General features: G+C 37.5%; 1 protein-coding gene across 14 annotated transcripts in view; it reads left to right on the top strand.

Annotated features, from left to right (window-relative positions):
- Positions 1 to 21447, top strand: part of STX7 (syntaxin 7) — a 53371-nt gene extending 31924 nt beyond the window's left edge. Inside the window, exons 3-12 of one of the 14 annotated variants that reach the window (XR_014065775.1) lie at positions 7309 to 7378; positions 9539 to 9632; positions 10315 to 10452; positions 11224 to 11276; positions 11834 to 11930; positions 13306 to 13378; positions 14111 to 14288; positions 16330 to 16571; positions 17126 to 17204; positions 20081 to 21447. Coding sequence is in view for 1 of the 14 variants with exons in the window: in XM_081530895.1 (XP_081387021.1) it covers positions 7309 to 7378; positions 9539 to 9632; positions 10315 to 10452; positions 11224 to 11276; positions 11834 to 11930; positions 13306 to 13378; positions 17122 to 17204; positions 20081 to 20173 (701 nt within the window). In the remaining 13 variants the exon portion in view is untranslated. Of the gene's footprint in view, positions 1 to 7308; positions 7379 to 9538; positions 9633 to 10314; positions 10453 to 11223; positions 11277 to 11833; positions 11931 to 13305; positions 13379 to 14110; positions 16572 to 17121; positions 17205 to 20080 lie in introns of all 14 variants that reach the window. The other 13 variants (XR_014065780.1, XR_014065771.1, XR_014065774.1 and 10 more) reach the window with 13 other exon arrangements.
- The last annotated feature ends 628 nt before the right edge of the window (positions 21448 to 22075 follow it).

The raw sequence follows: 22075 nt of genomic DNA, 5'->3' as shown, positions 1-22075 counted from the left end.
GTAATTTCAGATGTGTGTTTCCATAGGCTCTTCATCACCTGATCAGATGGTACCTTCACTCGTTCTCAAGTTTGTGTGCTTAGTCACTCAGTTGTGTCTGACTCTTTGCGACTCCATAGACCGTAGCTTGCCAGGTTCCTCTGTCCATGGAGTTTTCCACACAAGAATGGTGGAGCCTGTTGCCATTTTCTCCTCCAGGGGATCTTCCCCACCCAGGGATCAAACCCGCATTTCATGTGTCTCCTGCATTGGCAGGTGGATTCTTCACCGCTGTGGCACCTAGGAAGCCTGCTCCTCAAGTTTAGAACTGTACAGATTAAAGAAACAGGAATGATTGTTGCTATCCACATATCCTGGTGAATAGTAGGTACCCAGACCATGTTGAATGAACGAATAATAAAGGAGCATACCTACCTCTCTTTTTTCTTATATATGCCTTGTGTTTTAGAAATATCTAAGACTTCTTATATAAGATTCAGTCTTTCTGATGCTGTTTTGTGGCTCAGTTTAAAAATATTCGTTGAGTGTCAACAGTATGGTAGATGCAAGAGATCTGATAATGAACAATGAATGCTTAGTTCTTTCCTTTAAGGAGTTTATTTACTCTTGTGGTTGGGGGAACCAGTTGGTAATCTGAACATTTCAAGTTATGTCTTAAGTATGATATCGAGGTTCGAATCTCCAAAGTAAAGTGTCTGATATCTTGCACTTCAAAAATAATACAAATGCCTCCTCCATTAAGGCTTTTTGGATTGTCCTTCATTAGAATGCCTATGCATGGGTCCTTGTTTGAAACATTACTGGAGCATTTATACTATGTATTGATACTTTTTTCCCTCCTTTTCTAGATTGCATACTGCTTGAGTGTAGGAGGCCTTGTTTTACATTTGCATTCATGAAAAACATCGAGCACGCAGTTAATTAAATGCACTCAGTTAGGCAAAGCTGAATGGTTGCCTTTATGAGAAGCTTCATTTTATGAGATATTGTGTTATTCAGATTATTGTTTTGGAGTGAAAAGAAAGTTGTCAGCTAAAGCATTGACTTGTAAGCAACTTTGGTATTTATGGAACCTCAATAGCATTAAGTCAGCCTAGATTTTGATTACAAGTAGCTAAGCTAGTTTATGAGTCTGGTCTTTCTTTTTTTGTGATTGTTGCTGGGACTCTGTCATTATTAATCACCTCAGTACTCATAATGGAGGTAAGCAAAGCTCAAGGACTCAGAATGGTTTTGTGACTGTACTGTCCAGTTTGTTCCCCATAAGGACTGGTTCTGTAATGATACTTCCCAGTGGTGATATTATAAACCAGAAAGATCCAATGTCATAAGAATTTGGGGTATCAGATGGCCAAAAATATCCATTATAATTCTTTTCTTTTGTTTCCTTTTTTTTCATATTTAAGCTTGAAAAAATTAAAAAGCCCCATTTAGCATGTGGCTGCTATTGCTCATACAACCCAAACTCCTCTCCCATCTCCACTGACAGGTAGAACCAAGACATGTTTATTTCCTGCTTCCAGTGCCAGATCTGTTTGGTGATTTCCAGTCTATTCCTCCTCTGATTCAGCACATGGGGGTCACAGTATTTCCTTAGTCTGTGGACCAGAGTTTAAGTGTAACCACTAACAACATGCCCCTATATAACAGTGGAGAATAGAGATAGGGAAGGAGACAAATAGTTAAAGTATCTACATTACAGAGCAAGGAAGAGAATATTGACAGGTGTTGTAGTCTGCCGCTTAATGGCTGGAAACAAGGCTGCAGTTTCTATTAATCCTTTTCTCGTGGATAGCTATTCCATGTTCCTTTTACCTTCTTTTTGTACCTCGGCTGTGGAGTAACCCAGACTTTCAAACCCGGATCCTTGTTGCTCCTGCTCACGTGTTAGATCATGCTAACTTTTCTGATTGAAGACGGCAGTATTAGCTAGTTCCCTCCAGCTCACTTCCCAAGGTTTGTTTACACTTGTCCCTCTGACCTTGCCCTGGGCACACTTTTCCTTCATCTTGATAATGGCCTCAGTGGACCTTGTGCTACCCTGGCCCCAAGTGGCGCCATGTAGTCTCAGCTTCCACTCAGGTGGAGCCACGGTTACACTCCTTACTTGAATGTTGTCTCTAAATCATCTCAAGGGATGGAAGAACGTTTGCAAATGGGTAATTAGATGTAAAGGTGAACAATTTCTCTTCACTTTCGCACCTTAGGTCCTAAATCTGAGTTTTCTTTGTGGATATGGATGAAGCTGCACCAGAGAGTGGTGGGCCTGTGCGAGCATGAAGGTCCCGTGGGATTGCACTCCAGCTTCCCAGATACTGTCTCTCAGGTGACACCATAACTGGGTCTTCAGAAGGCCATTAGACATTCTAGAAATCCAGCAGCTTCCAGATAAAGGAGTACTGGCAGACCAAGGAATTCTTGGTCTTTGGAAGCTCTGTTGTTTTTTTTTTTCTCTGTTAAATTGAGTATCTTGATCAGGAACACTGGGTAGAATGATTGTGATTGATGTATGGATTCAGAAGCCAATGGGATCATGGTGGGGAGGGCAGCAGAAGAAGCAGGACAAAATCCATAGTGCTGCTATTTCAGTCAATATAAAATTCCACCTCCGCCAAGATGGAAGGGCTCTAATCATCTTGCCGCTGGGTGACTGGTTCATAACCCCCAAGAATGGTGCCACATTGTATATTTACTTTTGATTGCTGCTGGCTGCAAACTGCTGGCTGCAAAATGGTGTGGCATCGTCAGTAATCATGTTAATCTGAGGAAAGGGAAGTCCATGTTGGCAAAGTTTGTATGCAGTTTTTGATTCTTAAACCATTGCTGGTTGTTTATTCCATTGAACAAGTGCTGTAGAAGTTGGAGTGAGGCAGGTTGACTAACATACAAAATCTAGAAAGAGATACACCAACAAGATAGTGAAAGTGTCACTCAGTTGTGTCTGACTCTTTGCAACCCCACAGACTGTAACCCACCAGGCTCCTCTGTCCATGGAATTCTCTAAGTGAGGATTCTGGAGTGGGTAGCCATGTCTTCCTCCAGGGGATCTTCCTGACCCAGGAAATGAACCCAGGTCTCCTGCATTGTACGCAGATTCTTTACTTTCTGAGCTACCAAGGAAGAACCTATCAACAAGATAACATAACACCTAATATGTAGCAGGCAACTCAAGTCACTGGGTCACCTAGTACATCACTGTTTACTTTTTATCCAAGAATCAGTAGTAAGACTAGAACTATTCCTCAAAAGGGTAATATTGGCTTGACAAAGAGCATCATTTTGCTCAGTGAATCTAAGGAACTTCTGTTGTTTTTTTCCTAGTGGACCTTGCCACTAGTTTTATACAGAACAATGAAATTGCACAGGTTCTGGAGTTACCATTGGATCAAGCAGGTCATTGAAACCAAGTTGTAGAACTGCTTGTACCACCACTTGAACTGGCAGGATAGCCTTTTCTGTTGGGGAGTTCCAGAGCCAGTAGCTTTTTAGGGCATTCAGTACAATGGATTGGAGCCACATAGAAAGTCTCACTAAGCCTTATTTCCCCATTTGTATTTGAGACTGCAAAGAAAAGCAACTTGTCATTTACTCTGCAGGAGTATATCAGTGATCCATACGGATCAATGGGCCAAGATTCTTCACTAAGGAAACAGGTCTCTGCATTAATTTATCTTCTGTCTGCTGGCATAGTTCCATCCTTCCAAGGCACCTAAGAGAACGTGTGTCTTCTCACTTTGCAGATTTTAAAAGCACATGTAAGCAGTGTATTGGACTTGTGTAGTGTCTTGTAGGAGGAAAGGATCAATAATCTTGACACCTGACTTGTACAGTGATAAAGAGGGTGTATAACCCTAAGATAAGACTTTGAAGACTTGCCACTCACCCCATCCAGCTGAAAGCATACTCCTCTTGTTTTCTGTTTTTTAGGATACAGCAAAAAGTGTTTACTGTATCAGAAGGTTTGTACAAGGTGCCATCGATTTTGATGATGTGTTCTAGCAAATAGATCACATTTTGAGGAGCATTGCAATTGGCTGCTGCTGCTGCTGCTAAGTCGCTTCAGTCGTGTCCGACTCTGTGCGACCCCATAGACGGCAGCCTACCAGGCGCCAACGTCCCTAGGATCTCCAGACAAGAACACTGGAGTGGGTTGCCATTTCCTTCTCCAGTGCATGAAAGTGAAAAGGGAAAGTGAAGTTGCTCAGTCGTGTCCGACTCTTCGTGACCCCATGGACTGCAGCCTGCTAGGCTCCTCCGTCCATGGGATTTTCCAGGCAAGAGTACTGGAGTGGGTTGCCATTGCCTTCTCCTTTGCAATTGGAGTCACCATTTAAAGAAGCCTGTGCTAGCCATCGTTGCTATTAATGTTTGCCTTCCCCATCCTGTGGACAGGCCAGGCAAATGGGAGTAGGAGAGGCTTCACAGCTCTCAGCTTGTCAGGTCTTCCTGACATTTCTGAGCAGTGCACAAGAAGAGGTGTGGCTGATAGTCATCTGTTTTGTTGAAGTGTAGAGCCCTGGGGCTCCCAGTTATGTCGTCCTTTGCATATGAGTCCTTTCTCAGGGAGAAAGGATAAAGACTTGGGTTACTCAGTGTATCTGTTTACAAAAACCAGGGAAATAACCATTTGGTGGACTTAGGCTCCCTCCCACAGGGTCTATCAGAAGCATGTCTACTTAATTTCTTTTTAATGGCCAAACACTTTTATATAGCATTCATGCATTAAAATTATATATCCTTTCTAGGATTGACACTTTTCAGTCTTTTTTTCTTTTTCTTTTCTTGCTATTCATGTTTTCAGTGAATATTATTAAAGGTCCTGTTCCTGGCCTACTTTTGTACTGGCTTGTCTGACCTTTCCTCAGTGATTTCTCATTCTTTCTACATGATGGATATTGCTCCTCCCTATGTCTTTACCTTTATGAAGATTTTTGCTTATAATTATATTACCATCTGCTTATTTTTCTTGACTTTTTCCAATCTGGTATATGAAAAGTTGATTGTCAATGAAGTTGAACTCCCCATATGTTTATTTGCTTGTCATTATTTTAAGATGACACTTTTTACCTTTTTTTCATTGGACTATTTTTATATTTCCAACTTATAGGAGTTTTTTTCTATATTAACAGTATTAACCCCTTTAGTCATCATATGCTGCAGGCATTTTCTCCCATGTACACACACACACACGCTTTACTTATATGGATTTGTAATAAAGATACATATTTTTCATATAGCATCTAAAATTTTTGTGTATTTTTTGCCAGTTTGATAATATTTTCCTTCATGGTTCTTAGTTTTGTATTATACTTGGATAATATTTTGTACCTGTGCCAAAATCATAAATAAGATTGTGTAATAAGTAAATTTTTTATAGTTTTATGTAGCAGTTTAATAGTTTCAATTTTTAATGTTTATTAGTTTTTTACAGATTTATTTTGCTTCATGAGGTAACACTGAGTTCTCTTTTTTAACCCCCAAATGGTTGGTCAGTTTTCCTCATGTCATTTATTGAGCAGTCTATTTTTTTTTTCACTTACCATGGCCTTTTTAAAAGACAAGAATCCTCTGGAAATAACGATAAAGGCCTGCATCAGTTTGTCTTAACAAGCATACTTTTTTCGAAAGTGAAAGCTTTAAACCCCAATAAGGTAGCCCAGAAGAAGCTACTGAGGTTGAGAAGAAAATATATAACTTATTGTACAAAGCAGCCATAAGTTTTAAAACAGCAAACAAAGTTTCTCACCTCACAAAAGAAAACATCTATTACCCAAAAAAAAGCAAAAAGAAATTCCTTTGTAACTAGCTGAATGGTTAACAGTTACTATATGTTTCCTCTCCAATATTTATATTTTTCATCTTTGACTTGAAAGCAATATTCATTACATCATCCTGAGTGAACAAAAGTAATCCTGTGTTTTGGAATACAAATCATTCCCTTGATCCCATAAATAAACAATGACTTTTTAGAAGCATTTAAGCTATATAAATAAACGACTTCTTTTAAATGAAAAAGAATGGGTGAGTTGGATCATTTTTCCCTAGTTCTTGGAAATGTGAAAGTTCTTTACTTTGAGATGGATTTTCAACTTATCTCTGCTTGACATTTTATTTGTGTACATAAATGCATAAAACTAGAACCTTCCCCTTTGTAAAGAGCCCTTTTTTTTTATTGCTGTTATTACAGTGGTAGACTTCTGAATGGTGAACTTATCATGAAATATTTAAAACTTACAGAAGAGTAAAAATATAGTAGAGTGATCTTTTTATGTACACTTTACCTGGGTTCACCAGTTGTTGACATTTTGCAAATTTTGTTTAGTCTTTCTCTCTCCAGATTCAAGTTTCTCTAGTTGTCTCTACAACTTTTCAAAAATAGTTTTTGTAGCTATTTTTTTTTTTTCTGAATGAGAAGCCAGTCAAAAATTGTACACTGGGTGTTTTAGTATTTTGTGTTTTTAATTTAGAAAGTATTTTGTGCTTTTAATTTAGAAAGCTTTCCTGCTTTTATATATTTTTTTCTTTTGTGACATTGATATTTTAAGAAGTACAGATCAGTTGTTTTGTAGATTATCACAAAATCTAGATTGGTCTGATTTCTTTCTCATGATTGTGTGTGGTGTGTACTCAGTTGCTCATAGATTCCAGTTAAATATTTTGGCAAGAAAAACACATAGGTCGTATTGTGACTTTCTTGTTGCATCATGTCAGGAGGCTCATAATGCGAGTTTGTACAATTGGTGATCCTAAATCTGGTCATTTGTTTTAAGCAACAGATTAATCTTCTATAAAGTTAGCCCAAGTTAATGACATCTATGTGATGATAATTTGAGGTCATGTGAGGATTCCCATGGTTTTAGCATCGTTTGATTCTTGCCTGAATTGCTTATTACATAGACAGCTGAAAAATGGTTTTTCTAATTTTGTTATTCCTCCTTAATTTATTAACTGTAATTCATTCACTTGATATCCCAGTGAATCATATTTTCCTCAGAATTTTTGTGCCAGTAGAATTTACATGACAGTCCATGTGCCATTGTACCAAATGTCCTGATGGAATAGGGAAGAAGATAATAGTTTTGGATCATAGTTGCAGTTTCACATGTTAAGGTACCCATACAATACATTGTCACTAATTAGATTTGAATAAACCATTGATTTTTTTCCTCAACTAATATTTTCTATATTTATCTCTTTGTTTTCCCTGTCTTTTTCTAACTGTCCTATTGCTTGTGTTAATTTCTAACTTAATTTCTAATGGCCTAACATTTGTAATAATTACTATACATTTACTTTCTATCATAATAGCTGCAGAGATACAGAGGACTCTGAATCAGCTTGGAACACCTCAAGATTCACCTGAATTGAGGCAACAGCTGTAAGTATTTAGTTAAACAACAAAAAGAAAATAAGGAGGAAAAACCACCTATTGTTACGTTCGTTTGATAGTGTGTAGTGTTATATTTATTGGAGAAAACAATGAAAATTAATAAGGTTTTTCTTCTGCCTCGTTTGTGCTCAGTTTTTGTGTAAGTTTTTTTCCTGTCCAAAGTGGGCAGATGTTTTTCTTTATTTTAAAGAATGGGCTTTCTCTATCAAAGCAGAACTTCTTTGGTTACCTAATACTTTTTAATAGGTTGTTTTTGATGGCTTTAGAAAAAAACAGTACTCTCACCTTCTCTCTGTGTGAGTCACTTCTCATAGCTTACAATCCCTGTGATGGTTTTTATTTATTTCGCTTAGATTTCATTGCATATCCAGTATGAACTATGCCCCCCAAAAGCTTATCTTTACATCCTTGAATTTCAGAAAGCATTAGCCTCTGTTTAAAAAGTAAAAGATATAATCAAGTAATGGACTTACATATTTGAGTAAATTAATATGCTGTGGAACAACAGCGACAATACTTTGTGGTATTACAGATTTTACAGTGTATTTTTACACCTTTTCTCATCTGAACCTTACAAAATCACAGTGAGCTAGATAGATCAAAAGAACTATTTCCATTTTACTTATAAGGAAAACATTTCTGTTTGGAGTTTGACGGTTTGCCCAACATTATTCTAAACCTGAATCATTTTTAAATGTTAGTTTAGCACTATTGCCAGCTACAAATTTCAAGTAGTATGTATGTAATAAATGAAATGCCAAACATTAGCTACAGAAGGAAAAGTTGCAAAAAAGAAGAAATTAAAAGATAAGTAATAATAATTCATATTTTTTATGAAGTACAGTTTGAGGAATTTATAGTTGTCTTATAATTTATATTGCATTTTTCTGCAGTGGATAGATATCAGGAGGATAAACATGTCCCAAATCTAAATAATAAGCTATCATTTATTAAAATAAAGTAAAACAGAACAGAAACCATAATTCTTAATAGTTAACAATATTTTGCTAAGGTTAAGAGTGGAGATTCTGAATATGTAGACATCATTAAAGTCTTTTTTTTATAATTTTAATTATATTACTTTTCATAAAGATTTATAAAAGGCATATAAAGATAGGGCATTTGGTAAACATATATAAGTGCAGTATAATTCCTCGTCAGTCAAATATAGATATCTATATACTAAAAGATATTATCATATAGTTTCTCATTATTTTAAAGGACCCTAAGTGTAACCAATACATAGGAAACTCAAACAGGGGCTCTGTATCAACCTAGAGGGGTGGGATGGGGAGGGAGATGGGAGGAAGATTCAAAAGAGAGGGGATATATGTATACCTATGGCTGATTCATGTTGAGGTTTGACAGAAAACAGCAAAATTCTGTAAAGCAATTATTCTTCAATAAAAAATAAATTATTTTTTTAAAAGCAGAAAAAAGAAAAGCAAAAAGCAAAAAAATAAATAAATAAAATGAGAGATAATATATATGAGAGGTACTGATGTTATGACCTGTAAAACATCACATGAATACAAGCTTATTTTAAATGTCAACCTCTTTAGTTATAGATCTTACTTTTCACTTTATAAGCTAGTTAGCGAGATAGATACAGATAACTATATAATTTACCTCTTTCACTGTGTTTGGTTTTTTTTACAGAGAAGTGCTATCATTTTTTTTTTCCTATGGTGAACATAAATAATAGTAAATTTGTACTATTATTCATTGTGACTTCTTTTTTTTTTTAATAAAGTATCTATAGGATATAAATACTCAGGTAGAAAAATAAGAGAGGCTGGCTGTACCCTGAGAACTGGACAGAGTTTTAAGGCTCCCACATCCCCCAGATCTCAAACATCAGACATTCTACAATCTCACGTTGGCTTTAGTCATCTTCTTTTCTAAATAGCTGCTGATATTTATTTCTCAAAGCTTGGTTATCTCCATATGGGAGTAAAGCACCTTCCACATAGTTATTTACTCAATATTTAGAGAACCTGAGAGCTTTGTTTTCGTAGAGAAAATTTGAGCCAGTCTCTAAAAAATGATTTTTCTAAAACTGTTCATCAGGGTTGAATCGAGTGGCAGAGTTACAGCTTCAAGAAATACCTTAGTTCTTTGGCTCTGATGCACGTTTTCTCACTTTAGCCAGCAGAAGCAGCAATATACGAACCAGCTTGCCAAAGAAACAGATAAGTACATTAAAGAGTTTGGATCTCTGCCCACCACCCCCAGTGACCAGGTATGAAGCTTTAAGACACACTGTTGATGTACTGAATGTGAAAGGAATCAAATGCATTGTAGGATCTTTGAACTGTTGTACTAGAAAGGAAATCAGAGGGGAAAAAAATCTATTTGAGATTAGTTCAGCGAACACAAAACTGTATTTAATTGCCCAGGTAGTATCCTGTGGTTCAGTAAAGCAAAAATTATTTCCATGCAGTTGTCCTGACCCATAATTAAGTAAGTGCTCAGAAAATGCTTCCTGACTAATTGTTTCCTGGCCTTTCAGGACTGACTTCATGCAACATGCATGCTCATTCAAGATGTGAGGTTTCCTAGGGGCACACGTTTTTATTACCCTGCTTACTTAGTGGAAGTTATTACTTAGGTGAATCAAAGGTTTTATTTCCATTAAAATAATGAAGAAGAGGAATTACTTTAAAAGTGTGGCCTAGTTTTTAGGATGAAAACTTGAGGTGAAAAATCCAACCTTTGCCTCAAGATAAATATGCACAGTGTTTGAACACATTATCAGATTGAGCAAAATGTTACTGAGTGTTAATCAGTAAGGCTCTGTAATAGTGTGAGTAAAATTTTCAGAATTAAATAAAGAGCCAGCTACTAGCAAAACAGCTTTTGCAAATTCTATAGAACTTCACAGCTTGATTCTAGCAGGGTTCTTTTCCCCGCCTCTCCTCTAGCGTCAAAGGAAAATACAGAAGGATCGCTTAGTGGCTGAATTCACAACATCACTGACAAACTTTCAGAAGGTGCAGAGGCAGGCTGCTGAGAGAGAGAAAGAATTTGTTGCTCGAGTAAGAGCCAGCTCCAGAGTATCTGTAAGTATTTAAAACAGCATTGTAAAAATGAACACGGTATTCCCCAGGGATCCTGTAAAAAACTACATGGCATGTTTTTTGAGTCTTAAAAGACCTGTGACTATCTTGGAAATTGGTATTGAATATTTATTTTCAGGAGTTTCTGCTCAGTTTTTAAAAGGATGATAATTGCGTATTATTGTGGTTATTCTGTCCATGTCATGAAACAAAAGATTACAGATTATGTAAAAATACAGAAACGTTCTGTCAGAAGATTAGGAATCAAATTGTGATTTGCACCTGAGGCTGTTACTTTATTCCTGCTGGAGTAGAAGACTCTTTACTCCTGGGTTATATGAAGATGATTTGAAATGAACAGAGTGAATGTATTGTGTGAATATGGAAAATGAACTTAGACCTGGAGAAGATAAATGGAAGGATAAGTTAGAGTGGAATTTTGATTTAATCTAATTTTAAATCTCCCTGGAAACTATCATAAGTGTTTCCTTGTTCCTTACTGTAGAGGTTCCAAAGCTACATTCTGTTTTAATCAAATATTTATTATTTGGCTCTTGAGAATATTTAATGAGTTCCTTCCATGTCAGCTTAGGTATAATTTTATTATTACTTGAAGTAATTGACTTAAAATATTAGAACAAGAACTTTTCTCTTTTCTTACACCTATACTCCAGTGAGTACATTAATCAGTTTAAATTATTATAAAGGAAAATATGTGTGTTGTGTGCTTTTCCTTTGTGCGTTCTCAATCCATTCTGTTACTAAATTATTTAGGGTGGTTTTCCTGAGGAGGGCTCCAAAGAAAGGAATCTTGTATCCTGGGAAAGGTAAGAAGCATAAAACAGTATACAGAGTAAAAGATAATTTTTCATATTTGTTTTTTACATCATGGTCTTAGGCAAAATTAGTTTTCAATATATTATATCATGATTCCTAAGTTATTTATCAATAGAAAACAATAATACATTTGAAAAAATTTTTAAATAATTATTATAAAATATATAAAATTAGTCCAGTATAGTAATAATACTCTTTAAATAGTTATTTATCCAAAAAATATTATTGAATTAATTTTTAATTAAGATTATTTTTGATATAGATTATTTTCATGTGTGAGGTTTAAGTCAACCAAAAAGAAATACTCACTTGCCAGATGTAATAGCTTCCAATAATTAAATAATAACTTAAAAAAAAATCATTGAAATGAAAATGAATAAAATTTGGCTAACATTTCTGTTATACTTTTAGAAGTTAAGTGAGCAATTCTGTGACTTTGAAGCAAAAATGTTATTCAATAAGTATTTCTGTAATAAGAAAGAAGCCCCCTTGTTTCCATACCAGTTTTTCTTTGTTTTTTTTTTACATATTCCTTTCTTTTTAATAGCCAAACTCAGCCTCAAGCTCAGTTGCAGGATGAAGAAATTACAGAGGACGACCTGCGCCTTATTCAGGAGAGAGAGTCTTCTATCAGGCAACTCGAAGTAAGCTTTACATTGTAGAATTGAACTGCCTCACTTAGTGAGCTTGTTCTCAAGATGCTTAGGTGATGCTGGGAGAAGGATCAAGAAAGAAAACTAAATAAATATCAGCTCGGTGGCATTTCTCATATAAGTTAGAATCATTGCTTTTAAAAAGAGTAATCTCTTTAGAAATTGTGCTAGGAAGAGAAAATATACTTCCCTACACTCCAAATTTTCTTTTTTTTTTTTTTTAATTCTGTTAAGTCATCTCAAGGCACCTGAGCATTGAGAAAAATATCAGTCTAGAGATAAAGTTCTGTTCACAGAGTCTGGATGGCTTCCATGGCACATAACACACATCACACCTGCATGAATAAGATTTCTTCCAAGGGCTTTAAATGTATTTTATTTCCCTTTAGTACATGTAGGATATCGAAGAGGTCTAAAAGGTTTATAGCCTTAGTTCATAGGGAACCGACCTGTTCCCTGGAAAGTGGCCTGATAATAGCTAACAATAGCTATCATTTATTGATGGATTCCATCCACCAACCACTATGTGATAAATTGTTTGTGTTGTCTCATTTATTTTTCATAAAAGTAACTTAACTGTGTCATTATCACTCCCCATGTTACAGATGAGAAAACTAAGTTCTAGGATGATTGTGTAAATTGCCCCACTCTTCCTGAATAAAGTATTTATGTGTTACTCTTTAATCAGGCAAAATAATAGTTATATATTAAAGAAAATTAAATTTATAACTTATTTATCCATCACTATTACATTGCATCTTCAAGTTTATTAATTTGAGAATTTGAATTTACACCTCGTGTTTTATTCTTTTAAGGTGTCAAATTGAGGGACTTCCCTGGTAGTGCAGTGGTTAAGAATCCACCTTCCAGTGCAGGGAATGTAGGTTCAGTCTCTTGTCAGAGAACTGAGATCTCGCATGCTGTGAGGAAGTTAAGCCCACATGCCACAACAAAGACCCCGCACAGTCTTAAGGTCAAATTGACATATAAATTTTTACTAGAATATTTTCAGTGTTTTTGAGGAAATACTGTTTGTGATAACAAGACAAATCAAATTGCATGGTGTAAATTCAATAACGCACCACTTTTCTCTCTTATGTAGATCATTCATTTCCATTCCAAATCACTTGATAGTCTTAACATCGCAAACTTGTTTTACAGAACTGGTTGCTGTTATTCAGAGTCTACTTACTTGGGATTGCCTATAGTCAAATAGTTTTCTCATATGCCCAAAATGTATGTTATTAAGTCCAGATGCATGCTCACCTAGGTATGAGTAGTAGTTTGGGTTTTTTAAAAATTTTCCCCCTTTGTGGATTGGGGACTGAATTTCCAATTACAATAACATGTACTTTTTTTCTCTTAGGCTGATATTATGGATATTAATGAAATATTTAAAGATTTGGGAATGATGATTCATGAGCAAGGAGATGTAATAGGTAAGCCCTATATGTGAAATATCATCGGGTGGAAGCAGACCACATACAGTTTCCCTGTGGTAACTTCTCAACCCAGAGTAACTTACCTCCTTTTCTCTCTTTGGGTCCTCCTGGAGTCAAAAGTACCATGTCTACAACAGACAAAGCACCACCCTTGGCATTATCTAAAACAGATCTCATTTGTGACTCCTACTGGTTGAAATGACCAATTTCATGTATCTAAGAAGTCCCAAATTTAATCAGGGTCTGCTGCTGCTGAGATCATGGAAGGTACCATGTAACATCATCCTAGCTCATTCCCAGGACCTCTGGTTTCTGTCTTACCCCAGTTTAATTCTCATCACACCAAGACTTTGGAGAAAATGTCTTTTCATAATGTGCACACTGTCTTCTCTTCTCAAGTAGAGGGAATAAGTAGCCATTTGCCTAAACATTCATTCTCATAACTTTTTTAGCATATTAATTTAGTAGTACTACTTAATTACTGAGAATTCTTTTAATTCTTTTTTATAAACTCTGTAAGACTTCCTTTAAATTTTAAATGTAATCATAATTCATATAGGATATAATTATCAGCATTGATCAAGATTCTGATCTTCTTTATCATTTTTAAGTATGGAGATATTTGTGAGCATACTAAAGATATATTTAATGTTTTCTGAATTTGGTGTAGTTTAAATACTTGGACCTATAGTTTAATTATTATTTTTCTATTCTTCCTCTCTTCTGTAGTCCCAGTAGATCACAGGGTAAAACTTAAGAAACCATTCATTCATCCAATAAATATTTATTGAGTGCCAACTACATTCAGGCATAAATCTAGGCATTGAGGATTCAGCTGAAATTAAACAACAAATAAAAGGTATTATAATCTAATTGGAGGAGAGAGACAATTACAACAGAAAGAAAAGTAAGTGGTGGTAAGTGTTTATGGGGAAAATAAGGCCAGATTGGGGTGAGACTGCAGGTACTGGGAAAGGTGCTGCTTTTCAGTGTGGAGTCAGTAAGGGCAGGTGACGTTTTAGTGAGGACTTCATGGAAGTAAGGAAGCCAGCAGGAGAAGGGGTTCCAGGCAGAGGGAATAGCAGGTGCCCTGGCCTTTGGGCAGAAGCATGCCTGACATTTTAAGTGAATGGAGTGAGCACGAGGAGTATGGAGACAGTGTCCAAAGTCAGAAGGGACTAGATCACAAAGGCCCCTGAGCCAACAGTTTTTATATTAATAGAGGAGAAGCCACAGGAAGATGTGAGCAGAAGGGCGTAATCATCTGACTTAGGTTTTAAGAGACTCACTTGGACTGTTGGGTTGAGAACAGAGGTTGGGAACATGAGGTAAAGGGGAGGTGTCTGGGCTGGGGTCTTAAATCTGGGCATCACCTGCACATGCATGATATTTAAAGCCATGAGATTAGGTAAGATCACCTGGGAAGTAAGTATAGATAGAGAAGAGAGGGACTTCCCTGATGGCTCAGTAAAGAGTCTGCCTGCAATGTAGGAGACCTGGGTTTGATCCCTGGGTTGGGAAGATCCCCTGGAGAAGGGCATGGCAACCCACTCCAGTATCCTTGCCTAGAGAATTCCATGGACAGAGGAGCCTGGCAGGCTACAGTCCGTGGGGTCACAAAGAGTATGACACGACTGAGCAAGAGGAGGTTCTAAGGACTTATAAATATTTAGAGCACAGTCAGCAAACTGCATCCATTCATTTATGTGTTATCTACAGCAGATTTTGTACAACAGAGGCATAGTTGAGTATTTATGACAGAAACCATAAGAATGAACTGCAAAGCTTCAAGTATTTATTATCTGGCACAGAGAAAAAGTTTGTCGATCTCTTATTTAGAGGCTAGAGAGCCAAGAAGGAAGCAACAAAAATGACCAAGAAAGAATAGCCAGTGATGCAGAAGAAAACCGCGTGAGTATACAGTTTTAGGATGATGTGGAGGAAGCATTTCATGGTGATGACCCGTCTGCTCTCTCAGATGCTGCTGTTGAGTTAGGTGAGCTGAGGATTAAGAGTTGACCGCTGAATTCAACAGCATGTAGGGCATAGATGACCTCAGATGAGAGCTGTGCTGGTGAAATAGTGCAGGTAAAAGCACGATAAAGTAAGTTCCAGAGAGGCCAGGAGGAGAGTGACCGGAGATAGTAAATGGAGACAGCTTTTTCTAGGAGTCACGTGAGGTCCTAATTGCCAGTGGATGTGGCATCAATGAGAGATTTGAGGGTTGGCTTGTGTTTAAGATGGCAGCAATAGGATTGATGAGAAAGAAGTGTTGATAGTGAGAGGGAAGCAATTGCTGGCCTGAGGTCGTTGAGCTAGGCAGCAGGAATTGGGATGAAATGCATGCACGGAGGGGTTGGCTCTCGCTGAGCACAAATGGGTCCCCCACAACCGTGGGAGAGAAGTCTGAGCACAGAGATGGTTGCATGTGGTAGTGGGTAGGGTCAAAGGAGATTGTGGAAGTGTCTTCTGATTGTTCCTGTTGTCTCAGTGATCTAGAAATAAGGTCCCTGGTGGAGAATGACAGTGAGCGAGGAGGCATGGGAAGTGAGAGGAGAAAGTGTGACTTATCTTCCAGGAGTTGGGGAGATGGGGCAAGAGTGCTCTGCAGTCAAGAATTTAAAGTGAAATAAGTCAACCCTGGTGACTGTTTTGTACCCACATACAGCTGCACAGGATAGGTTGGGGTTTTGTCACCTAAGTGTGACTGCAGTAGGGGGGAAGAGGGCTGATGATGAGTGCAAGAAAACAGTGGCAAATGACTGTCCATGGAGTTGAAGGTAAGGAAGAGGGAAGTGAGGACATGAAGTATGTAAGGGGCCATGAAAAAGGGGTAGGATCACTAAAGTTGGAGTCTCAGGGGAGAACTCTCAAGGTAGCAGGTGGTAGTCAGAGAGTGAGACCTGGAATGGAGATTATAGAGATGCTGCAACTGCTGGTAATGACAGGTTTGGCACGTGACCGTGGAAGTGATGGCTCAGAAAGCGTCATAGGCAAAGTCTATGAAAAATGTGTGTTCAAAGAATTAAGAGGCCTGGGTATTTGAGGGTCAGCAGTTGGACATTGAGATCACCAATATGGATAATAGTAGAAGCATTGAAGAGAACATCAGTGGAGCAGGGGCTAAAACATTGAAGGAAAGAGAAGAAAAGACATCTCGGGATGCCTGCTGTACTGCAGAGTGAAAGAGGTAGGCGTGAGTTCTGAAAGTCAGCAGGGAGGAGGAGGAGACAGCAGTGATCCATGCTACAGATGTAGGATGTTCTACCCCCAGTTCGGAGGAGGGGAGGAAGGAAACCTGTCACCACTTGAGAAGGCTGTGAGGATGCTCAGGGAGCCTAGGTTTCAGCACAGAAGGAGGTCGATGCTGGCCACTGAGCAGATGACGGTTTTCAGGTCTCCCTGTTTCCCCTGAACCAAAGTTCACAATGCTTTGCTTGGTACAGAGTTGGCCATCACAGAATGCAAATTCGGTGACAGTACTTTTGGGGTTTACCAGGTAGAACTGGAGTACGCTGTAATGAAGATAATCAAGTTCATTTTCTTCACATTGTTTCTATATTGTTTGAGGCACCTGAGAAATACAGTCGCTAAAAGAAAATTCAGCCGTATGCATATGAACCTTTGAATAATGAATGTACTTAATCTTAACCATGAATAAAATTAGGTGATTTGCGCAGCTCTGTTACTAGTGCATCAGCACCTGTTTAACAGTTTTGTGTGTGTGTTTTATTTTAAAGATAGCATAGAAGCCAATGTGGAAAATGCCGAGGTGCACGTCCAGCAAGCAAACCAGCAGCTGTCAAGGGCGGCAGACTATCAGGTAATATCAACTGTGCTAAACTGTCTTATAACTTGGACTCTTAAGTGTGTGTGTGTGTGTGTGTGTGTGTGTGTGTGTGTGTGTGTGTGTGTGTGTGTGTGTGTGTGTGTGTGTGTGTGTGTGTGTGTGTGTGTGTGTGTGTGTGTGTGTGTGTGTGTGTGAGTGTAATCATGTGGCTGGAGATGTTAAAATTTAAAATCCCATGGAAGACAGGCCAGAAATATGCCAGTCCATTAAAACTGGGTTTAGCCTGTCTGTTCTCAGGATTGAACAAGTGTTGTGCCCACAGGAACAGGCAGTTGAGCATTGAGAGTCTTGTGGGGAGCAGTAGACAACTCCAGTCTTTTCTGGCAGCTTCTGGTCTCCAGTGCCATTTTCACATTTCAAACCAGAAACCTGTTTGATAGCAATTTCCCTCCATTTCTTGCTGTTCCTTTCTGCCTTTCTTTTTGGTCTCTGATACTTTGGACTAAAGAGGCTAAGATCCTCATCCCAGAAAGATGTCTCAGGCCCTGTGGAAATTTTATTAGCTTGGAGTGTCCTTGACCAGTGGGTATTCGGTCAGCATTCAGCAGACCCTTCACCAGGAATGAACTGATCCCTAAAGTGAATCAGGTACATATGAGTCAAATATAAATATATACAGAAGACTACAAATATTAGTACCATGAACTATATCATTTAATATGTAAATCTTTGATGTTTAACAGAGATAAGTTCTCTTTGGGAACCCCTAAATACCACCCTAGCATTTGATTTCCCTTTTAAAACTTCATTATTTGTTGATGTAGTTGTTCATAATTATTTTCTCAGAAATTGTCACCTTCCTATAAAATTTCTAAGATATTGTCACCATCCTAGGCCTTTTTAATTGCTTTTCACTTTTCTCACTGATCTTAGAAGTTCCCTTTAGTTTTAGTGCAGTTTTTTCACTGGACGAATCAATACACATTCAGTAGCATGTCAGGAACAATGAAGCTGGATAGAGGATGCTGTGTTATACAGCCAGTTGTGCTCACCAGCAGAGTAACTCGTGTTTACTGTCTTCGTGCATGAGATTCAGACATGCAGCTCAGCAGAGTTAATGTCACCGCATCGTAGACTGAAGGTATCATTCATGAATAGTTGAACACACACACACACATGGTAATCTGTAACCACCAGCTGTTAAATCTGCTCAGGTAGAGTGTTCAGCAAGATTCATCAGTGACTAGGATCCATGTCGTTTTCATTTTGCTTTTGAATTTTCGGGAGCTGTAGATATATCCCCAGATTTTGCTTTTCCTCTTCCTTGTGGAAGGAAAACCTACAGCTGCTCTGGGGAAAAAGGAACACATCTTCCCAAGCTAAACCTTCAGAGCCAGAACTGCCCCCACCGTTAATCCCACAGGACCTGGTTGTTACTGTTGTTGTTTAGTCACTCAGTCGTGTCCGACTCTTTGCGACCCCATGGACTGCAGCACACCAAGCTTCCCTGTCTTTCACCATCTCCCAGAGTTTGCTTGAATTTATGTCCCTTGAATTGATGATGCCATCCAACCATCTCATCCTCTGTCGTCCCTTTCTCCTGCCTTCAATCTTTCCCAGCATCAGGGCCATTTCCAGTGAGTTAGCTGTTCGCATCAGGTGGCCTAAGTATTGGAGCTTCAGCATCAGTCCGAGTGAATACTCAGGGTTGATTCCCTTTAGGATTCACTGGTTTGATCTCCTTACTGTCCAAGGGGCTCTCACAGGACCTGGAGGGATGAGAAAAGAGCCATGCAGCACAGGGGCTGGGAAGAGAGCAGTTTCCCAGTAGTCCCACTTGGCAGCCTTGATATTAAATGATGCCTCTGCAAAATGTGGTGTGGTGCTTCTAAATAGTTTGGATAGATTAAGAACATAAAAGAAGGTGGAAAATGCTCTCATCACCATAGTACCCAGAGTCTTGCCATCCCTGGAGATGGTGCCCCAGGGAAAATAAAATTCTCTCGTGGAACAGTTGTCATTGTTGATAAAGGCACATTACACACGGGTCTGCAGTAACCAGGTAGAGTCAGGGAAAATACATGGGCAGGATGAAATTGAAATGAACTGTGTTTAATATATGAAGAGTAGTATTTTGTTGAAAAATTATATGGTCACATGGAATACTAAACAGTATTAATAGTTTTTTAAGAAAAATTGAGTCAGAAACATATCTTTTTGGTAAATTTTACATTACTTCTGGTTGACCCAAAGCAAATTTACAGACTTTTCTACTTTGTAAGAAAAAAGATTCCTGGATGTTGTCATGAGATAGACAAGCCATTAGAGAAATATAGAAATCTGCAGTTGGGCCAGGAATGAAGAAAGCTCAACCTTTATAATTTAAAGGAGTGTTTTTTAAATTTTTTTAGCTCTTTTTAAAAATTTATTTGATTGTTGAAATTCTGAATGCAGTTTCCATTCATATTTAGGGATGAGAACGATTTGGGAAATTTAAGTAAACTTAGGAAACATTGTCAAATATTTGCTGATATGGTCAGAGAACTCATTTTGAAGAGCAGTTTTTTGATAAAAGTTTAAAAATTGATGTCGTTAAGCTGTTTTTTGTTTCCACATGTAGGTAAACTCTATCGCTTGATTTTTATTTCTCTGTATCTTTCCCAACCACACATCTAGAAAAAGCCCCAACAAAAGTTGAATAATTACCCCCTGAATTAATACCATTAATTCAAGAATATATTTTGAAAGCATAGTACTATATGTATTGAAAAGCAAAAAAATATAGCCCCAAACTTGAGGGCAAGAAATTACCATTGATTTTACTCTAGAGATGAACCAAATGATTTTCACTTGCCATCGAGATGCTCCGCTACATCTGTAAACGTGTTTTTTGTTTTTTGCATCTGCAGCGCAAATCCAGAAAAACCCTCTGCATCATCATTTTTATCCTTGTTATTGGAGTTGTAATTATCGGTCTCATCATATGGGGAGTGAAAGGCTAAGATGATAAAGGAGCACACTACTGCACTACATTATGTAAATTATGTAGGAAGATTCCTTTAATCATGGTGGTTTTTTTATTATATTATTTTAAAGCAGTTGCCTAAATGATGGTTCCCGTACTCTGTTATTTTTATTTGGAAGAAAGCTTTCTTTGGATTAAATCTTATATTTTCTAATGCTGAAAGTTTCCCTGTATATCACTGCTGGCATAACATGTTCATGCTTTTCAATCTAATAACCGTTCTGCCCACATTGTATTTGCCTTTCATTTATAATTTATTTATCCTGTTGACTTAGCTTTCGGAAATTAGTAAATTTAAAGGTGTGCGTGTGTTTTCTGTGTGCATCTTTCCATCACAATGTAACATGCACCCATGTTTGTGTTACTTTGATCACAGATCTTCAATTTAATTTTGATTTGTGCCAGCAGAGGAAACACTGTCAATAACTTTAAAAAATAACATATATGTTTGTGTTTGGTATTTTGTTTGTTTTTTTTTTTTCCTGGTTCACAGCAGCATAAGTTGTCTATTTAACTTTTATCTTTGTTTTACTCTTAAGACCCTTGTTTATTTTCAGTGAAGTCAGTGAATAACTTCCTAGTATATCTTTCACTCCTGATGTGTAGATAGTAAGCATTTGTTGTAGATTGCCTAGTAAAATGCTAAGAATAGATTGTTTTTATACAGGTTCTGTTGAGCCTGACATTCCTTTACAAGGAACTGTGTTGTCAGTATAAATGTTTAATGTGATCTGGAGGAAGAATATGACAAATCAGCACCTATTGTGTTAGAATTCTAAAGATCCCAAACTTGTTATTCTGCTGTGTATCTCCACAGCTGTTATGATGGAAAATTAATTACCTTCCCTTTTGTCCTATAGAATAATGATTACATTTGTGTCCTTGGGTCAAGATTACTTTGGGGAAGTAACTTTCCCACAGTTACTGTTTTTGGGCACCTAACACTTAAAATTCTGGGGTTCCTTTGCATATATCATTTTGTACCATCCTGCATTAGCAAATGAATTGGATGTTTGCCAGTTAACTCACTTGCCTTTTTAAATCAATGTTGTTTTAATGCGCTAATCTGAATACTAGAAAGAAGATCATCTTTATAGTTTGTATTTTATAATGTTCTTAAACATAGCTGTTTGATAGTGAAGGCAGTGTTTTACATGGCAAGCTGTGAGACTTCAGATGGGAACAAATGAAATATTAAGTAACTAAGTAAATTGTATCTTTGCAACCAAAATAAAGATGATTTTAAAAGTGCCTGGAGAGTTTTATTTCAAGAGAATTCCGCTTCTGTGGGACTTGATACTTACCTGACACTTTTGCCACTGTACTACCTGCAATCTCAACAGAAGTGTAACCACATGGCTACCATTTTGCATCTTGCTGGAGTACCAACTCACTCAGAGTTTTTATTTTGGCCCTCTTAAAAGGTTTTGCTGCTAATAGGTAGAAGCTGTTTTGCTTGTTACCAAAACACAAGAAGAGCCTGTAGAAAACTGTTTTGTGAGTGAATGACTAGAAACGTCAAGACTGTGTTCACCTGCATGAGATTGCTTTATTGAACAGGATGGGTGGTGCAGGCAGGAGAATCCTTACAAATTCTGCCTATTCTGAAGGCAGTGCAAGCCCATCAGGCCTGCTGGAATGTGATCCTTCTCTGTAAGTGCACAGAGAAGTGTAATAAGCCAGTCTCTTAGGACTATTTATGGCTGCCACAAATCAGCTCAATTTTCTGCCATGATTATACTGATAACGTGTTTATTCTCATACAGGCAAATGCATCTACTTCTGTTTATTTCATGCTGAGTTCCCAATAACAGCAAAAGCACTTAATTTGGGAGACATGAGTTTAAGCACCTTAATTTAAAATATAATATTTTATAAA

Source organism: Giraffa tippelskirchi, chromosome 9 (assembly GCF_054371585.1).
Source record: "Giraffa tippelskirchi isolate mGirTip1 chromosome 9, T2T-mGirTip1v1.2.pri, whole genome shotgun sequence".
Lineage (NCBI taxonomy): Eukaryota > Metazoa > Chordata > Mammalia > Artiodactyla > Giraffidae > Giraffa > Giraffa tippelskirchi.
This window is presented reverse-complemented; position numbering and strand designations above follow the sequence as displayed.